General features: G+C 38.5%; 1 protein-coding gene across 4 annotated transcripts in view; it reads left to right on the top strand.

Moving 5' to 3' along the window:
- Positions 1 to 10,385: 10,385 nt before the first annotated feature.
- CBLB (Cbl proto-oncogene B) overlaps positions 10,386 to 19,294 on the top strand; it is a 135,619-nt gene continuing 126,710 nt past the window's right edge. For 2 of the 4 annotated variants that reach the window (XM_049858191.1, XM_049858189.1), the window contains exon 1: positions 10,386 to 18,518. In XM_049858191.1, the coding sequence (XP_049714148.1) occupies positions 18,409 to 18,518 (110 nt within the window). In that variant the 5' untranslated portion in view covers positions 10,386 to 18,408. The remainder of the gene's footprint in view (positions 18,519 to 19,294) is intronic. The other 2 variants (XM_049858190.1, XM_049858192.1) reach the window with 2 other exon arrangements.

The following is a 19,294-nucleotide window of genomic DNA, read 5'->3' as shown; positions in this document are numbered from 1 at the left end:
AATTGAGTCTATTGTTTTGTCAGCATAAGTTAGTGGATTAGCCTAATGGTATTTTCACAGTTCAGTTCATGGTGTGATTATCTAAATAAATATGTTTGGGGAATTACTAACTGTAGCAAATTCCTTCTGATCCAAATCTGGGTAGCCTGCTTTCCAATTAGCATAGTCCATATTTCTACTAAAAACCTTTCTTGGTTGGTTGGTTTTAGTATTAGAGAAAATAAAGAGCATAGAAAATATATAATTTCCAACATAAAAACGATTTGTTAAATTAGGAATAAGGTTTTCAAATAATGCCTGTGATCCATAATCCAAGGGTTATTTAGTTGTGCATATTGGCAGAGAGCACAGGGTCCTAGTCTTTCATCTTCTAATACTGATGATGGTAATGATAATATATTGATAGACTAATCGCAGTAGTAATAATAACTGACATTTCTCTAAAGCTTACTGTATGTTAGTTTCCTAAGTCAGCTGTCATTGCTGTGAATCAAACCAGCCTAAAACTTAGTGGCTTAATACAGAAACAATTTATTATATTTCACAATTTAGTGGGTTGACTCAGTGTTTCTTCTGTGCCAAGTGGTGTCGGCTGCAGGTCTGATGGTCTCACTGACGTGGCCAGCATTTGGTACTGCCTTGTAACCAAGAGCTTACGTGGACCTTTCCACCTTGTTGCCTAGGCTTCCTCACAGCATGGCAGCTAAATTCCAAGAGTGTTTTCCAGGAAGCAAAGCAAAGAGCAGAAACTGCAGATCAATTAAGGCATAGCCTTAGAGGTTACATGGTATCATTTCCACCACATTTTATTGTCAAAGCAAGTTCTAGGCTAGCTCAGGTTCAAGGAAAAGGGTAGTAGACTCCACTCCATGAAGGGAAGAATGGCAGAAAAATTTTAGCCGTCTTTAATCCTCCACAAAGTCTGTGAGATAAGTACTATTATAATTCATATTTTATAGATGAGGAAACTGAGGCTTAAAGAGGAGAAGTTAGTGGCCAAGGTCGTATAGCTAATAAGAGCAGAGTTGGGTTCAAGCTCGGTTTTAAATCAGTATGACTCCAGAGCTGGAGCTTTTCCCCATTGTAATATACTCCCTTCAGTGGTGTGGGCAGATATGTTTATCTTTCTACCCAAAAGCGAATATATGAGGGTAGTTTTATTGATGTGGACAATTTTCCATTTGCAGTTAGAGATAGTAGATGGTTTGATTCATAATCTTGAGCACCAATTATATGGTATACATATTACACCTCTCCAAATTGGGTATTTCTGAACTGTTGATTGAGATGAAAGTTAAAATCCTCAGGCCTGATATTAGCCTGCACCTCCTCCATATACTAGCACATTCGTTTACCAAGAACAAATTAATAAAATAAACTTTTTTTTTGAACCATGTTTCAGTAGTCACACTCTTCTAGTGCAGTCTACAGTTTTCGAATGATTTCAGTATTTTAGTGTTTACTGTTCATTAACGTGAGTCGTAGAGCTTTTAAATTGGCTTTGTGTATGTGTGTGTGTGTTATTTTTGCTGTCTTGTGGTTTTCTTTGTTTAGACAGCCAAAGTCATTCATGGATTTTTCTTTGTTGAAAAAGAAAAAAATAAATAAAATCATAGATGCCAGTGATGATAGAGAAGTTATTAAAATAAAAGCTTCCAAATATATTAATGAAACAGTTTTATACTTACTACAATTTAAATTTTCTATGCTAGATTCTTGACATCAGGCCTTCTGGCTTTCTGTAGTCTTAAGACTGAGGCATATTGAGGAGAGTCTTTAAGTTGAAAAGGTTATGTCGTATGTTGTATCTCCATGTCAGCTGCACGTTATGAAATGGATTCATGATTTCTACCTAAAGCATATGGGCTTTTTAGTGCCAGAGCTATCTGGTCACCTCTTGGTGACAGGAGTAAAATTGATGATAGCAGCAGAATGTTACGGGATCTCAGACTCACATGGGCCCCAGCCCTTTCATTTTATAGAGGAAGAAGCTTTGTATAAAAGATGCTTTCAGCTTGCTCGTATCATGGAGCAGTGATACAGACAGAGCCAAGTCTAGCATCCAGCACTGTGTTTTTTATGGCTCTCAGTATTTCTTTATTGAGGGTTGTTATTAGAAATGTAGGAAATATTTGTCTAGACAGCCTTCTCACCCCTGTTCAGCTGGAGAACAAGTCGCATCCAGTTTGTTTGCCAGTTAAGAAAGTCGACTTTATATGTGTACATGTACGTATATGTTGTGGTTGCTGTATTCAGAAAGTTTAAAGCTTTTATACTGTATTGTTGAGAATGGGTGGAAAATTAAATGCACGTTTTTCTATTTCTTTGCCTTTTTATTTTTCATTTTGAAAACCTTGTACCCAAAATAGTCTCACTGCTTAAAAAACAAGAACTTCTTTATGAGGCAATGTTGTTGTTAGGTGCTGTCTAGTTGGTTCCGACTCATAGCGACTCTGTGTACAACAGAATGAAACACTGCCAGGTCCTACGCCGTCCTCACAATTGTTGCTATGTTTGAGCCCACGTTGCAGTCACTGTGTCAGTCCATCTTCTAGAGAGACGACTTCTCTTTCGGTGACCCTCTACTTTACCAAGCATGATGTCCTTCTCCAGGGACTGGTCCCTCCTGATAATATGTCCAAAGTATGTGAGACGTAGTCTCGCCATCCTTGTTTCTAAGGAGCATTCTGGTTGTATTTCGTCCAAGACAGATTTGTTCATTTAGTTTTTTTTTGGTAGTCCATGGTGTATTCAGTATTCTTCACCAGCGCAATAATTCAGAGGCGTCTTCTTCGGTCTTCCTTATTCATTGTCCAGCTTTCGCATGTGTATGAGGTGATTGAAAACACCGTGGCTTGGGTCAGGAGCACCTTAGTTTTCAAGGTGACATCTTTGCTTTTTAATGTATTGAAGAGATCTTTTGCAGCAGACTCGCCCAGTGCAATGCGTTGTTTGATTTCCTGACTGCTGCTTCCATGGGGAATGATTGTGGATCCAAGTAAAATGAAATGCGTGACAACTTCAGTGTTTTCTCCATTTATCACGATGTTGCTTGTAGTTGTAAGGATTTTCGTTTTCTTTATGTTGGGGTATAATCCATACTGAAGGCTGTAGTCTTTGATTTTCATCAGTAAGTACTTCATGTACTTTCAGCAAGCAAGGTTGTTATTTGCGTATCGCAGGTTGTTAATGAGTCTTCCTCCAATCCCGATGCTCTGTTCTTTTTCATATAGTCCACCTTCTCGGATTATTCGCTCGGTATACAGATTGAATAAGTATGGTGAACCAATTCAACCGTGATACACCCCTTTCCTGACTTTAAACCATGCAGTATCCCCTTGTTGTGTTTGAACGCCATCCTCTTGCTCTTTGTACAGGTTTCTCATAAGCACAATTAAGTGCTCCGGGATTCCCATTCTTCTCAGTGTTATCCATAGTTTGTTATGATCCACACAGTCAAATGCCTTTACATAGTCAATAAAGCATGGGTAAACATCCTTCTGGTATTCTCTGCTTTCAGCCAGGATCCATCTGACATCAGCAGTGATATCCCTGGTTCCATGTCCTCTTCCGAATCCGCCTTGAATTTCTGGCAGCTCCCTGTTGATAATACTGCTACAGCCACTTTTGAATGATCTTCAGCAAAAGTTTGCTTACATGTGGTATTAATGATATTGTTCAGTAATTTCTGCATTCAGTTGGATCACCTTTCTTGGGAATAGGCAGAAATATGGATCTCTTCCAGTGGTTGGCCAGGAAGCTGTCTTCCAGATTTCTCGGCATGGACGAGTGAGCACTTACTTCAGTGCTTATCTATACATACATAAGCGTCCATATTTACCTGTGGTAACCACACACATATATTTTGCTTATCACTGTTGTTGCAAAATTGTATATATTGTAGCTTTTACCAAAATCATCTCTTATTCTTGTGCACTTCTTAGTGTCATCTTTTAGACCTTGGTCAAGTTTTGCTGACTTCACTGTTACCCGGTATTGCCTTACCCATCGCCAAAACTAACAAGTGTCTACTATCTAGGAAGTGATTGCCACTCTTTTTCCCTCCCCTTCCTGGTAAGCACCAAAGAATGTTGCTTTCTGTATGTATACCTATTTTTGTCTTTTTTTAGTAGTGAGATCATGCAGTGTTTGTCCTGTTGTGATTCATATTTCACTCAGCCTGAGGTCCTCCAGAATCATCCACAGGACAGTATATTTTGAGAACTCATCACTATTCTTGATTCCACTGTGTGTACAACAGTTGGTTTCTCCATTCATCTGTTGATGGGCATTTAGGTTGTTTCCATCTTTTTGCTATTGTGAGTCATGCTGCGATGAACATAGCTGTGCATATATCTGTTTGTGTCAGTATTTTTAGTTCTTTAGGGTATATACTTAGGAGTGGGATTGCTGGATCATAGGGTATCTCTATTTCTAGCTTTTTGAGCAAGTGCCATACCATTTTCCATAGTAGTTGAACCAATTTACAATCCCACCAGCAGTAGAGCAGGGCTCTAATCTCCCTGCAACCTTGCCAGCATTTGTTGTTTTCTGATTTTTTGATCCGTGCTATTTTTGCAGGGGTGAGATGGTATCTCATGGTACTTTTGGTGTGTATCTCTCTGATGTCTAATGACCGTGAGCATCTTTTCATGTGTTTGTTGGCTGCGTGGATATCCTTTTCGGTGAAGTGTCTGTTCATGTCCTTTTCCCATATTTTAATTAGGTTGTTTGTCTTTTTGTTGTTGAGTTGTTGAAATTTTTTGTGTATTTTAGAGATTAGACCCTAATCAGATATATCATTCCCAAAGATTTTTTCCCGATCTGTAGGTTCTCTTTTTACTCTTATGGTTGATTTGATGAGCATAGCTATTTGATTTTTATCTTTATTCACTTCACACTTCCATTTCTTGACACAACATTTATACATATATGCACACACACAGGATTACGATTTAGTATGAATATCAGATTATGTCTAAAATAAATGGAAATTGCTTGGCAAAATTGTGTTTGTTGTTATTTTTGTATTTGCTAACCATTAGAATAAAGGGAACTTTTGCCCCAGAGGAAGAATTGAAATAAATCTCATAATTTTAGTTTTCTTCTGTCAGTACTGAACAACACGAGCAGGAGGAATATGGACTGTCTCTTTCCTCCCTCTGTGCATCATTCGTCTTTCACTGGCTCTGCCCCAGTAAAGCTGTGTTGGAGAAAGACAAAGGTATCAATAAGGGAAATTTCCAGAGCCAAAAGGCGGTAGTAATTGTCAGGGAACAATTAGTGTGATGGGAAATTATGTTATGCATCCTCAGAAAGCATGAGAAATATGTTCCATCTACTAGAGTTTCTGGAAACTGCACATGAGGGATATAACATTAATTTCCTATGTCTTACTGGTATTACATTTTACCATTCATGATGAAATTTTAAAAAAAGGGTAAGGGGGTGAGGAAAGGAAAAAAAAAACCTCAGAGCTCTGAGAGCAAAGATTTTTGTCTAATTTAGAGGGTAAAACCCCAGATTTTCAATTCTCTGTTGAAGTGGGGTTTGGTAGAGTTCCTTTTCACCAAGCTTAGAAAATCTGATGCCTTACTATGTAGTTTTTTTATCAACGATTGCTGTGTACTGTTCCTAGCTCAGCAGTGTTTTGGGGCCAGCAGATCTTTCAGGTTTCCTGATATTCTGAAGAAATGAATGGTCCCCCCCCCCCCATCTTTTTATGGTCCTTGAAATTAACAAGCATTTACTGTAGTAAGTTTGTGTATAGGAAGCTGTTATAGGTGATAGACTATTTCTTGTCTAAGGACAAAGACCTTCATTTTGGTAGAGATCTCTGAAATGCATTGTGCATGTAAAAGAACTGTGATTTTGTAGAGAAACCTTTGTGTTCTGGCAAATAAGTCTGTGACAGGGGCAAGTAAAGTAGTGTGGTCTTTAGTATCCTGATAGATCACATCTGGGGACGGATAGGGAAAAGGCGCCATAGGCTGAGATACCGACAGATGGAAACATAGGAACACTGATTGTATCAAAGTCGGGGGGGGGGGTAGTTTACCTCCAGTGGAGAAACCCCGAAAGCAGGAGCCATTCAGATATCTTAGGGAGAGTCTTAGGGACCTGGCGTGAGGAATGATGGAAAGGTTGCTTGGTCCTGTGGATCGTAGAAATCCTTGAAGAAAATGTAATTTGAGGAGACTCGTTAACTACATTCTGTTGAATAAAAGGAAAACGAGTTATCCTTGAAGTGTCAAAAGTGATAAATAAAAAAGGGGAAGTAGGGAATGTAACAAGTAAAAAAGATAATTAAGGATTTTCCTTCTGGGTTTGGGGCAGAAACTGAAAAACAACTGACCAATTGTATCCTTTCAATTTATATATTTAAAATTAAGTTGGAGAGTCAGAAACAGTAAATAATGACTAAATGACATCATTCAGATTGCTACTTTTTGTGCATGTACGTGTTTTTGGTGTAGACTACTGGGAAATGAAAACTGAAAAGTGGATCTAGTTTGTTGTTTCAGGTCAGTTTGGCTTTGCTGCATATGCTGATAAGACTCTTTTTTTAAAATCATTCTGGGTCATAAAAGTGTACTTTGAATTTCTAATGTTTCTTTTGAGAAGGACCCTAAGAAGGAAAATCAAGTAAAGAAAACAAGGTTCCTATCCTACTATGTTTTGGTTGCTTCCATATGAATATCATAGCAAATATGACTTGCCACCTAGCTAACAGAAATTTCATTGTATTTTATCTTAAATAAAAAGGAATGTGAGTTTTTTTTTTTTTTTGGTCTCAAGTAATAGATGGTCTAAATTTTTGTTCTTTCGTTCCCTCCCTCCTTCTTTCCTTCCCTCCCTCCTCCTTTGCCTCCCCTCTTTCTCTCCCTCCCTCTCTTCTTCCCTTCCTGCCTCCCTTCCTAGATTTTCTTTACAAAAGGATACTTGTAAAAGATGAGGTTTAATCAAAAGAAGTCCAATAATAAAGACAAAAGACTTTTCTTAATTGAAGCAGATATTGTTAAGTTTATAAGCCAAATGAAAAGATGAATGATCATATCATATGGTGGTAGATTTTTTATAAATGTTCTAGATAAAACTGTTTTTTGAAGTCATCAAAGAGATGTTGTTAATCCTACTTTGGCATTATTACACAATTAAAATAACTGGCATAAAAAAAAAAAAAACCTTTTGGAGAGGATGAAAGCTTTATTGAATATATTGAGATAAGGTTTATTGTAGTCCTTCCTTTCATCCAAACTGCTGCTGCCATAATTCCAGGAGATTTCAAAATCTATATACGTGACCTCATTCAACCCTGGAGCCATCACCGTAATTCCTGGCCCACACCACCTCCACGCTTCTGTAGTGGCCCATGGCAGGGCCAGATTCTGGTTCAAACTCATCACTGCATACTTGGGAAATTCCTTTCGTTCTTATGGTTCCATTTCAGCTTCACTCCCACTGCATCCTTCTTTAACTTTGGAGACCTCTAAGATCCTTTAGTCTCCCGTTCCCTCCGGTCCATTAAAACCATAAAGACCAATTTGAAGTCCTGACAGTTTGACTCTGTATTTCCCAGTGTTCTTCTCCCCTAAGCTTTCAATTCTTTTGTTTAGTTTATGCCATCTCTCTACCTCTCATCTTGTCCTCCTGAGGCTTATCTTCTACACAGCTGCCCTTACAAGCTATCTCAGACTCAAATCTGACTTTTGCAGTGGCTCCTACTCTGTCCTGTAGGGTCGCTGTGAGTCGGAATCAACTCGACAGCACTGGGCTCTGGGTTGCCTTCTCTCTCACAAGATGAAAGCCCACTCCTTCATGTCATACCTAACACGTGGATGATTGTGGGACCCCCCCCCCTTCATCTCATGAATTCACATTTTGCAGCCCAGCAACATTAATCTTGTAATCCTGCTGCACACACTGTGCTGTTTCTCACCTTTGTGCCTCTGCGCAGGGTCGCCCCAGAATGACTCCTCCTCTCTGTGTTCATGCTCACTTCTGTTATTTAATACTTATCTCATGTATTTACCTTCAGGAAGCCTTGTACCCCAAACTGAAATAGGTGAGTCTCGTCAGTGCTCCCAGGACTCGCTTCATTTCCTCTTTCTGCCATGATATGTACAATATATTCCTTAGTGGTAGAATTGTGTCATCTTCATCTTTGTTTTCTCGGTGCCTAGATCAAGCCTAGCATATAATAGTCAAGACTGGCTGAATAAATGACTGAATAATCAAATATTTGTCCATCGTTTGCTGTTTATGGAGAGGCCGTATGCATGAATGATGATTCTAACCTTATTATTCAGATGGTCATTTGTTCATGGACAAGAGTGTTATATGGGAAAAAGAGAAACACTGCTGTAATAAGTGTTTCTGGTTTTGAACAGAAGTGGGAGGTAAAATTAACAATAATAAAAACTAAGTGTATTTTAAATAATTGCATATGCTAGGCTCTTACATGCTTTATTTACTTTTCACAACAACTCAGTGAGACAGGCAATTTATTTAAGATTTTTAGAGATGAGGTTAAGTAATTTTTCCAAGACTACCAGCAGAGTAAGAATTTAAATCTGGACTCTCAAACTCTAAGGCCAAATTCTTTAATATGAAGAAACTGAAAATTAAGCAGAATATGTTTTGACTGTCTCCTGGGAATCTCTTAAAGGGCATTACATTGAACATCAGAAAAATAGGGTGCAGTTCAAATGATAGGTGTATCATTGCACGTGTGCATTCTCTTTAAGTAAGGCAGTTGTCAGTTGTCTGTTTAAACATGTTTATTGCAGAAAGCAAATTGTTAGCCCTGCAAGCAACACCCTTATCTTGCTTTTAGTAGACCTTGGTAGAAGACATGCTCGACAGTACACTATAGAGAGGTCAGAGACGCCCACCGTGTCCAGCCAGCACGTCTGGCTTCTCCTCCCCGGGCAGCCCAGTGGTGGAAGTCTGTATTCTAGCAAACACAATGTGAAACCTTCCTTCAGTTATCTACATCAGTGAAGTTTTTGGACTGAATTCCTCTTTGAGCAGTTCAACTTACAAGGTTTAAATGGAGCAGGTTGAAAAATTGTCCTCCTGCCTGTGTCTGTGGTTAGATTATTTCTGGCCCCACTTCTGAGTTTCTTACGACTCAGGGCAAACTCTGAGTCTTCGTTAGTGTTTGCACTTTTAAGGCCTGCTTCACGCTTCCCTTAGAGGTATTAAAAATGTTAAAGCAGTTGGGTAGTGGGGGCAAATGGGTGAGGACCCAATTTTATTTAAGACTCAGGACCAGCTTAATAATAGTCACTGGTCCCAAGAGAAAGAATGAAAGGCAAGGCTTACATCAGCCTAGTCTCCTCACCTGCTTAGGGATCAAAATGTTCCCAAGTTCAGAAACAGCGTGAGGTAACTGTAAACCCACCGTGGACAGCACTTTTATCAGAAATACAGGGAATGGAAATTACTCTTTAACTGGACGTGAGTTTCATTTTTTAAGTGTTTATATTCTATATGGCCTGCCTGTCTTTTTACGTTGAATTTGTTTCACCTTGTAAAATTAAGAAGAGCATATTCTAGCATTTAAATGTAATAGTTTTTGGATAAAATGGGGTTTCCCATTTCATCTATTAAAAGCTATACTGTCCCACAAACTTGGGACCTCGCTGAAATGAAAGTATTTCTGAAAGTTTTTCACTAATCCGGCCTTCACAGCTTTTTATTTCTTGATTTATGGCACAATTGTTTCTTGAATGAAGAAAATGCAAGGACCACATGCAGTCTAATTAGATTACTGCCTTCATGTGCCTCCTGCAGCTTATGGTACTACTCATCAAATCTTGATACATTTCTGTTCATCCTTCAAATTTAATACATCTTTCAAAGCTTACCTAACCTTCAGTCTTCTTAGAGTGTTTGCTGGCAATCTGCTTCTAGAAGATCACAGCCTTGAAAATTCTGTGGAGCAGTTCTACTCTGCACAAATGCACATGGAGCCTTCTTGAGTCAGAATCTACTGGATGGCAGTTGGCAACTATCAACAATGGCAACTCTAGTTCAGTTTCACATTCTGTTCAGTAACATAACTAGCCTTTTGGAGAAAGTCATTTATACGCTTAAAGAAATACAATATTAGGTGATCGAGTTCAGGATAAAAGAAGTACATTGCTTCTTAGGTGATATCCTTGACGTTGCAGATACATTTCTCATATATAATCTAGCTGGTTTTCTTTTCCTCCCTCCTCCCATATATTTTCACCTTCTTGCCTCTTTTTCAAGGATCCTCTAATATGAACATTTTTTACTAGTTTGCCCAAGATTGATATCTAAAAGGTGCTTTTGATTACTTGGTATTTTAAAAGACTTTTATTCTCAAATTATTTCTTATAAACAGAATCTCACACAAAACATATTAGAATAGCTTATATTGTGATGGTTAATGGACGATTCTTAATAAGTAGTTTAAATAAAATATATCTTATCAGTGAAAGAAGTAATGTTTTAAAATTCCACATAAAATTAAAGTTTTATTGAGTCTTTGTGGACAAACTTGTATTTCTTTAGTTATTTTAGGGTAGAGGAGTTTTAGTAACAGAAATATGTTCTTAATTTGTTGTTAGGTGCCATCGAGTCGATTCTGACTCATAGCAACCCTGTGTACAACAGAATGAAGCACTGCCCCATCCTGAGCCATCTCTACAATCGTCGTTACGCTTGGGCCCATCGTTAGAGCCACTGTGTCAGTCCATCTCATTGAGGGTCTTCCTCTTTTTCATAGACCCTGTACTTCACCAAGTATGATGTCCCTCTCCAGAGACTGATCCCTCCTGATAACATGTCCAAAATACTTGAGACATAATCTCATCATCCTTGCTTCTAAGGAGCATTCTGGTTGTACTTCTTCGAAGACAGATTTGTTCATTCCTTCGGCAGTCCATGGTATAGTCAATATTCCTTGCCAACACCACAATTCAGAGTTGTCAATTCTTCGGTCTTCCTTATTTGTCGTCCAGCTTTTACATGCATATGAGGCAATTGAAAACATCATGGCTTAGATCAGGCGCACCTTAGCATTCAAGGTGACATTTTTGCTTTTCAACACTCCAGAGAGGTCTTGTGCAGCAGATTTGCCCAATGTACCGTGTCTTTTGATTTCTTGACTGCTCCTTCCATGGCTGTTGGTTGTGGATCCAAGTAAAATGAAATCCTTGACAACTTTAATCTTTTCTCCGCTTATCATGATGTTGTGTATTGGTCCAGTTGTGAGGATTTTTGTTATCTTTATGTTGAAGTGTAATCCATACTGAAGGCTGTGGTCTTTGATCTTCACCAGTAAGTGCTTCAAGTTCTCTTCATTCTCAGCAAGCAAGGTTGTGTCATCTGCATAACGCAGGTTGTTAATGAGTGTTCCTCTAGTCCCGATGCCCCGTTCTTCTTCATATAGTCCAGCTTCTTGGATTATTTGCTCAGCATAGACATTGAATAGGTATGGTGAAAGGATACAGCTCTGACACATACCTTTCCTGACCTTAAACCATGCAGTATCCCCTTGTCCTGTTCAAGCGACTACCTCTTGATCTATGTACAGGTTCCTCATGAGCACAATTAAGTGTTCTGGAATTCCCGTTCTTCGCAATGTTATCCATAATTTGTTATGATCCACAGAGTTGAATGCCTTTGCATAGTCAATAAAACACAGGTAAACATCTTTCTGGTATTCTCTGCTTTCATTCAGAATCCATCTGACATCAGCGATGACATCCCTTGTTCCACATCCTCTTCTAAATCGGCTTGAATTTCTGGTAGTTCCTTGTTGTTATACTGCTTCAGCTGCTTTTGAATGATCTTCGGCAATAATTTACTTGCGTGTGGTATTAATGATATTGTTCCATAACTTCACATTTAGTTGGATCACCTTTCTTTGGAATAGGCATAAATATGGATCTCTTCCAATTGTTTGGCCAGGTAGCGGTCTTCCAAATTTCTTGGCATAGACGAATGAGCACTTCCAGCACTGCATGTTTATTGAAGCATCTGGACCATCAATTCCTGGAGCCTTGTTTTTCACTAATGCCTTCAGTGCAGCTTGGATTTCTTCCTGCAGCACCATCAGTTCCTGATCATATGCTACCTGCTGAAGTGGTTCAATGTCGACCAATTCTTTTTGGTATAGTGACTCCGTGTATTCCTTCCATCTTCTTTTGATGCTTCCTGTGTCATTTAATATTTCCCACGTAAAATCCTTCAGTATCGTAACTCAGGGCTTGAGTTTTTTCTTCAGTTCTTTCAGCTTGAGAAATGCCTAGCACATTCTTCCCTTTTGGTTTTCTATCTCCAGCTGTTTGCACGTCATTATAATATTTATTTTGCCTTCTTGAGTTGCCCTTGGAAACCTTCTGTTTAGCTCTTATTACTTCATCATTTCTTCCTTTTGCTTTAGCTACTCGACTTTTAAGATCAAGTTTCAGAGACTCTTCTGACATCCATTTTGGTCTTTTCTTCCTCTCCAGTCATTTTAATGATCTCTTTCTTTCTTCATGTGTGATGTCCTTGGTGTCATTCTACAACTTGTCTGGTCTTAGGTCATTAGTCTTCAACGAGTCAAATCTATTCTTTAGATGGTCTCTGAATTCAGGTGGGATGTACTCAAGGTTGTACTTCGGATCTCATGGACTTGTTCTAATTTTCTTCACTTTCAACTTGAACTTGCATATGAGCAACTGATGGCCTGTTCTGCAGTCGGCCTCTGTCTTCTTCTAACTGATGATATTGAGCTTTTCCATTGTCTCTTTCCACAGATGTAGTCCATTTGATTCCTGTGTATTCCATCTGGCAAGGTCCATATGTATAATACCCGTTTAAGTTTGTGAAGAAGGGTATTTGCAATGAGGAAGTAATTGGTCTTGCACAATGTGATCTCCAACATTGTTTCTGTCACCAAGGCCGTATTCTCCAACTACTGATCTTCTTTGTTTCCAACTTTCACATTCCAGTCACCAGTAATTATCAGTGTACCCTGATTGCATGTTCAATTGATTACAAACTGCAGAAGTTGGTAAAAATCTTCAGTTTCTTCATCTTTGGTCTTAGCGTCTTTGGACTAAATTTGAATAACAGTCGTATTAAGTGGTCTTCCTTGTAGATGTATGAATGTTATCCTATCACTGACAGCATTGTACATCAGGATAGATCTTGAAATATTCTTTTTGACGGTAATGCAATGCCATTCCTCTTCAAGTTGTCATTCCTGGCATAGTAGACCATATGATTGTTTGATTCAAAATGGCCAGTACCAGTCCATTACAGCGCACTAATGCCTAGGATAGTGTTGCTTATGCGTTCTGTTTCATTTTTGATGATTTCTAGTTTTCCTTGATTCATGCTTCGTACATTCCAGGTTCTGATTATTAATGGAAGTTTGCAGCTGTTTCTTCTCATTTTAAGTCATGCCACATCAGCAAATGAAGGTCTCAAAATCTTGACTCCATCCATGTCACTAAGGTGGGCTCTACTTTGAAGAGGCTGCTCTTGTCACTTGTCTTCTGAGTGCCTTCCAGCCTGAGGTGCTCATCTTCTGGCACTGTATCAGACAGTGTTCCACTGCTATTCATAAGGCTTTCACTGGCTAATTCTTTTCAAGAAATAGACCGCCAGGTCCTTCTTCTTAGTCTGCTTTAGCCTGGAAGCTTACCTGAAACCTTTCTGGCATGGGTGACCCTGCTGGTGTTTGAATACTGGTGGCAAAGTTTCCATCATCACAGCAACATTCAAGCCCCAGAGTAGGACAAACTGACAAGACACGTTAATTAGTGAATGTCAGATCCTCTATTAAGGAATCATCATTTTGACTTTGAGATGAGGGGAAATCCTAACTAGTGGGTTTGTGGAAAACTGTCTAAGCAAGGAAAATTTTCATAATAGGAAAATAAATGTCATCTGCAAAGATGTATAGTTGTTGCCTTTTTTCTTTCCTATGTCTAGATGGTTAGGATGACTGTATTCTTGGATTTTATTTTCCGAATTGGGTTTACAGTGTGGTGGAAATTAAAGAAAATTCACGTTGCATAACAACATATAGAAAACAGAAGAAACAGTAGAAGTAATAGAAAAGAGAAACTCTTTTACTATGATAATAAATTAAAATATTAGTAGAATTAGCTGTCAGGTCTGTTCTGTTCATGTCTTCGTATGGATTGCAGTCTTTCTCAGTCAATGTTTTAAATAATAGATTTCCAGAATAATTATTTATATATATGTATAACTCATTGACATCGGGTTAATTCTGACTCATAGTGACCGTATAGGATAGAGTCAAACTGCCCCATAGAGTTTCCGAGGAGAGGCTGGTGGATTTGAACTGCTGACCTTTTGGTTAGCGGCTGAACTCTTAATCACTATACATATAAATTAAATATAAAAGAAATATACTATAGATATAAATACATATCCTATTATTTGGGAAAAATAAAGTAACAGTATTGATGCATTCACATATTTTTAAAACATGAATTTTGTTTATTTAAAGACCAAATGCAAAATGTTTTTTTATTGCTTTAGTTGAATGAAAAATACAAAAATGCGGTGATCCACTTAAAATAACAAGAAAATGGAACTTTATACACAGTTTATAATTAAATAGCGAATTAGTTATATTTACTATTGCTTATATACCCTAAATCATAAAGATAAAATGTTACTATTTCTGTTTTTAAAGTTTAATGTTTCAGACCCAGTCAATCAACCGTGCAAAATGGTTAATCATTGGCATGGTGCGTCAGACTTTAGATCTAACCAGTAAAAATGAAAAACATTTGGATGTGATTAAAGAACAGAGAAGCAAGGGGACAGAGAGTAATCAGTTCAGAAAATAAAGAACAGTTGGCTCACCATAATTATAGCCATCTTGATTTTTCTATTTTCCTTCTATTCCGTTTTCTATTTCCCTATGTATAAATTGGGTGTTCGTTGAAAAATTATCCTTTTAGCCTAATTAGGGAAATTGAATTCAATGCAGATTTCCTAAAGCGACTTTATGCTCTTCTTTATACTCAGATCTCAAAAGTGAGTTGGTTTTGCCTTTGGACACAAGTCCTTCCTTTGACATAAGTCACAGTTCACTTGTCATCTCCTCATACTGGATATCTTATATCTACTATCATTTAAATGAGGGTATGTTGACATAAATTAGAAGCTCAGGGCAGTATCAAAGATTCAGCTGTTACAGGACTTTTACACTTGGGTCAGGCTTTGTGTAGAAGTGAGATGAATCTAAATAATGAAATATCATGTATAACCATAACAGTTTGCAAATTATTTGTGATTGCTTTTCTGACACTAAAATAAGGGCTGAGATACTGATCCCCTTTTCTCTAAAGCTTATCTTAGAAAACCCAGGTTATGGAAATGAGGCATTTGTTCTTCAAATAGCAGTGAATTTATTGAGATATAAAATACTTTATACTTCATTGCTTTCCCTTCTTCCTATCTTTTCCACTTTTTATCATGAGTACCTTCCTTTTACTCTGTATTCATCTTATTTAGGAAATGATAGATTATAGATTTCTTTTTTAAATGTATAAAAAAGAGTGAACTCACCCATTGACCTTATTGACGGTACATTATATATATGGTCTTTTTGGTCCCAGATGTGTGTGTGTGTGTGTTATTTGAAAGTAATTGAACAAAAATACACAAGAAAAAATGGGAAAACAAAAAATGGGAATGTCCGTTGAAACACCACATGGATTCATACTCATTGCAAATTTGCTGTGTTTTCCAATGTTAATTTTCCTTTACATTTTCTTTGATCCCCGAAGCAATTGCCCCATCTGTTCCTGCAACTTGACACCCCCCTCCCCCACAAAGCAGCTGAAGCCTCAGGGTAGAAATATATATGTAGCTTCTGAGTTACAGGAACACTGGTCACACAATGTTCAAGAGCTTGGCTGCTGACCAAAAGGTCGGCAATTCACATCTATCAGCTGCTCCTTGGAAACCCTATAGGGCAGTTCTCCTCTGTCCTGTAGGGTTGCTATGAGTCAGAATTGACTCTAGGGCGACGGGTTTGGTTTGGTTTATTGAGTTATATGATTCTGAGTAAACAGGAATTTAAAGCAAGGTCAGTTTTAAAAAGACCAGTTCCTTTAGTATTTTTTGTTTCAGTAGTATTTAACCTCTTGCTGTAGAGTTAGTTCCAACTCATCGCGACCCACAGGCCAGAGCAGAACTGCCTCATAGGATTTCCAAGGCTGTAAATCTTTTTTTTTTTCTTTTTAAATTTTTATTGTGCTTTATGTAGAAGTTTACAAATCAAGTCAGTCTCTCACACAAAAACTTATATACACCTTGCTAAAAAGATTTTTTTTCTTTTTTTTTTTTACATACTCCCAGTTGCTCTCCCCCTAATGAGGCAGCCTGCTCTCTCCCCCTCCGCTCTCTCTTTTCGTGTCCATTTCGCCAGCTTCTAACCCCCTTACCCTCTCATCTCCCCTCCAGGCAGGAGATGCCAACATAGTCTCAAGTGTCTGCCTGATCCAAGAAGCTCACTCCTCACCACCATCCCTCTCCAACCCACTGTCAGTCCAATCCCTGTCCGAAGAGTTGGCTTTGGGAATGGTTCCTGTCCTGGGGCAATAGAAGGTCTGGGGGCCATGACCACCAGGGTCCTAGTCTCAGTCAGACCATTAAGTCTGGTCTTATGAGAATTTGGGGTCTGTATCCCACTGCTCTCCCATTCCGTCACGGGTCTCAGTTGCATTCCCTGTCAGGGCAGTCATTGGTTGTAGCCGGGCACCATCTAGTTCTTCTGGTCTCAGGCTGATGTTGTCTCTGGTTTATGCGGCCCTCTTCTGTCTCTTGGGCTTGTAATTACCTTGTGTCCTTGGTTTTCTTCATTCTCCTTTGATCCAGGTGGATTGAGACCAATTTTTGCATTTTAGATGGCTGCTTGCTAGCGTTTAAGACCCCAGACGCCACTCTCCAAAGTGGGATGCAGAATGTTTTCTTAATAGATTTTATTATGCCAGTTGACTTAGATGTCCCCTGAAACCATGGTCCTCAAACCCCCGCCCCTGCTACGCTGGCCTTTGAAGCATTCAGTTTATTCAGGAAATTTCTTTGCTTTTGCTTTAGGCCAGTTGTGCTGACCTGCCCTGTATTGTGTGTTGTCTTTCCTTTCACATAAAGTAGTTCAAGGCTATAAATCTTAATGGAAGCAGGCTACCACATCTTTCTCCTGCAGAGTGGCTGGTGGATTCGAACCACTGACCTTTTGGTTAGCAGCCAAGCTCTGAACCAGTGCACCACCGGGGCACCTACTTTAGTGTCTAGCACTAGCAATTTTGGCTCATTAACATAATTAATGTTAAAAACTTACAAAATGATTTAAATGACTGGAGTGATATACTATTTCGAAGTCTGAATCATATTTTAAATAATGTCAGAATCCCCGGAACTTTACTTGGAAATTAGAATAGAGGGAAGCCTGCCTTTCCATCTCTTCCAATCCATTTTTCATACTGTCACAAGTTTTTCTTTCTAAAATTGAGATTTGATCATGTCTCTACTCTTTTTAATCCATTCCACTCCCTATTACTTATAATAGTAGCTTTTAACCAGAGAAACACATTCACATTGGGCAGGTTGCTTCTAAAGTTTGCCCATATCGGGAACCCATCATCAGAAAGTCTAATTTTTAGGGAGGACTGGCAAGTGTATTTGGCAAAACTTTACTCGTTGATTCAGATATCTCCTTATGTCCTGTCCCAACCAAACTTCTGCATCCGGTGTTATGTCCTTTCCTCCTGTCTCCCTCCCATCTGTGCTAGCCATATCAAGTTAGATATTACACAGGTACTTAGTTCCGTTTCATACCTCTGTACCTTTGTACGTGCTGTTCCTACAACCCAAAATACCTTTGCCTCACCTTACCTCCCTCCTCTTCTCTCCAGTCCTGGTCTTTCGTCTCTTAAACAACTACTTGTCTTTCTAGATTCTCCTCTGATGTTACATCGTTCCTTACTCTCCCAGGTAGATATAGGCACTCCATCTTTTGTGTTTAGCATATGTATTCAATTACCATTTTTTGTAGGTATACATGTCTCCCATTAGACAGTGAAATCAATGCCGTAACATAATTTATCCTGTTTATGCCTGTGTTAAATGAATACATGGAATAATAAAATGATAATCTGTTAGAAATGGGAGTGTATATTGTTTTATGAACACTGTGTTTAGGGGGGTGATTAAGTTGAGGTCACCTGGTGACCACCAAGACGTAGGTGGATGCATACTGTGCATAATTTTATTTGTGTTAATATCCATTCCTGTTAAAACTTATATGCATATGTATATTGAATTTTTCCCTTCATTTTCCCCCCTTGTGTCTACAGAAGAAATCTGACAAAACTCTCCCTCATCTTCAGTCATATGCTGGCAGAAATCAAAGCAATATTTCCCAATGGTCAATTCCAGGGAGATAACTTTCGTATCACAAAAGCAGACGCCGCTGAATTCTGGAGAAAGTTTTTTGGAGACAAGTAAGCAAAAATTGTTCTTATTGTTTGGCTATACCTTTGAGGGGTGACCTAGTCCTGCCTCCCATTCTACATATAGATTTTCCTTTTGTCTTTTGGTAATGTTCTGGAGTGTTTTTGCTGAGTGTTTTGATAAGTAATTTTTCTGTTTAAGCACCAAAACTGTGCCTCAACAGTTTATAATGGAATAGTTTTATGACACTGCAAAGCAAATATCAGTGTATACAGCATTCTTGTAACAAGGATTCATTGAGTTAGATAGGGTGGCTCAGAGCTTGGCTGCTAACCAAAAGGTCAGCAGTTTTAACCTACCAGCCCCTCCATGGAAACCCTATGGGGCAGTTCTACCCTGTCCTATAGGGTTGCTATGAGTCGAAATTGACTTCACGTCAGTGGGTAGATAGTTTGTATACATGAGAAGCTTGTAACTTCTTATAACTATTTTTATTAAAAATTTTTTTGTTTGTTTTTGGCGAAAGTTTACACAGCAGATTAGGTTCCCATTTAACAATTTCTGTACATATGGTTCAGTGACATTGGTTATATTTTTCACAATATATAAGCATTCTCATGATTTCTGTTCTGGTTGTTGTGTTTCCGTTAATCTAGCTTCCCTGCTCATCTTCGCTTTGGAGTAAGTGTTGACCGTTAGATCTCATATAGATGATTTTTTATATCACAGATGATACCGTTCATGAGCCAGTCTGTTATTTATGTGAAAGGTGAACTCTGGTGTGTGGTTTTAGTACAAAATGTAAAGGGTATCTCAGGGTAATAGC

The sequence above is a fragment of the Elephas maximus genome, chromosome 18, assembly GCF_024166365.1.
Source record: "Elephas maximus indicus isolate mEleMax1 chromosome 18, mEleMax1 primary haplotype, whole genome shotgun sequence".
NCBI lineage: Eukaryota > Metazoa > Chordata > Mammalia > Proboscidea > Elephantidae > Elephas > Elephas maximus.
This window is presented reverse-complemented; position numbering and strand designations above follow the sequence as displayed.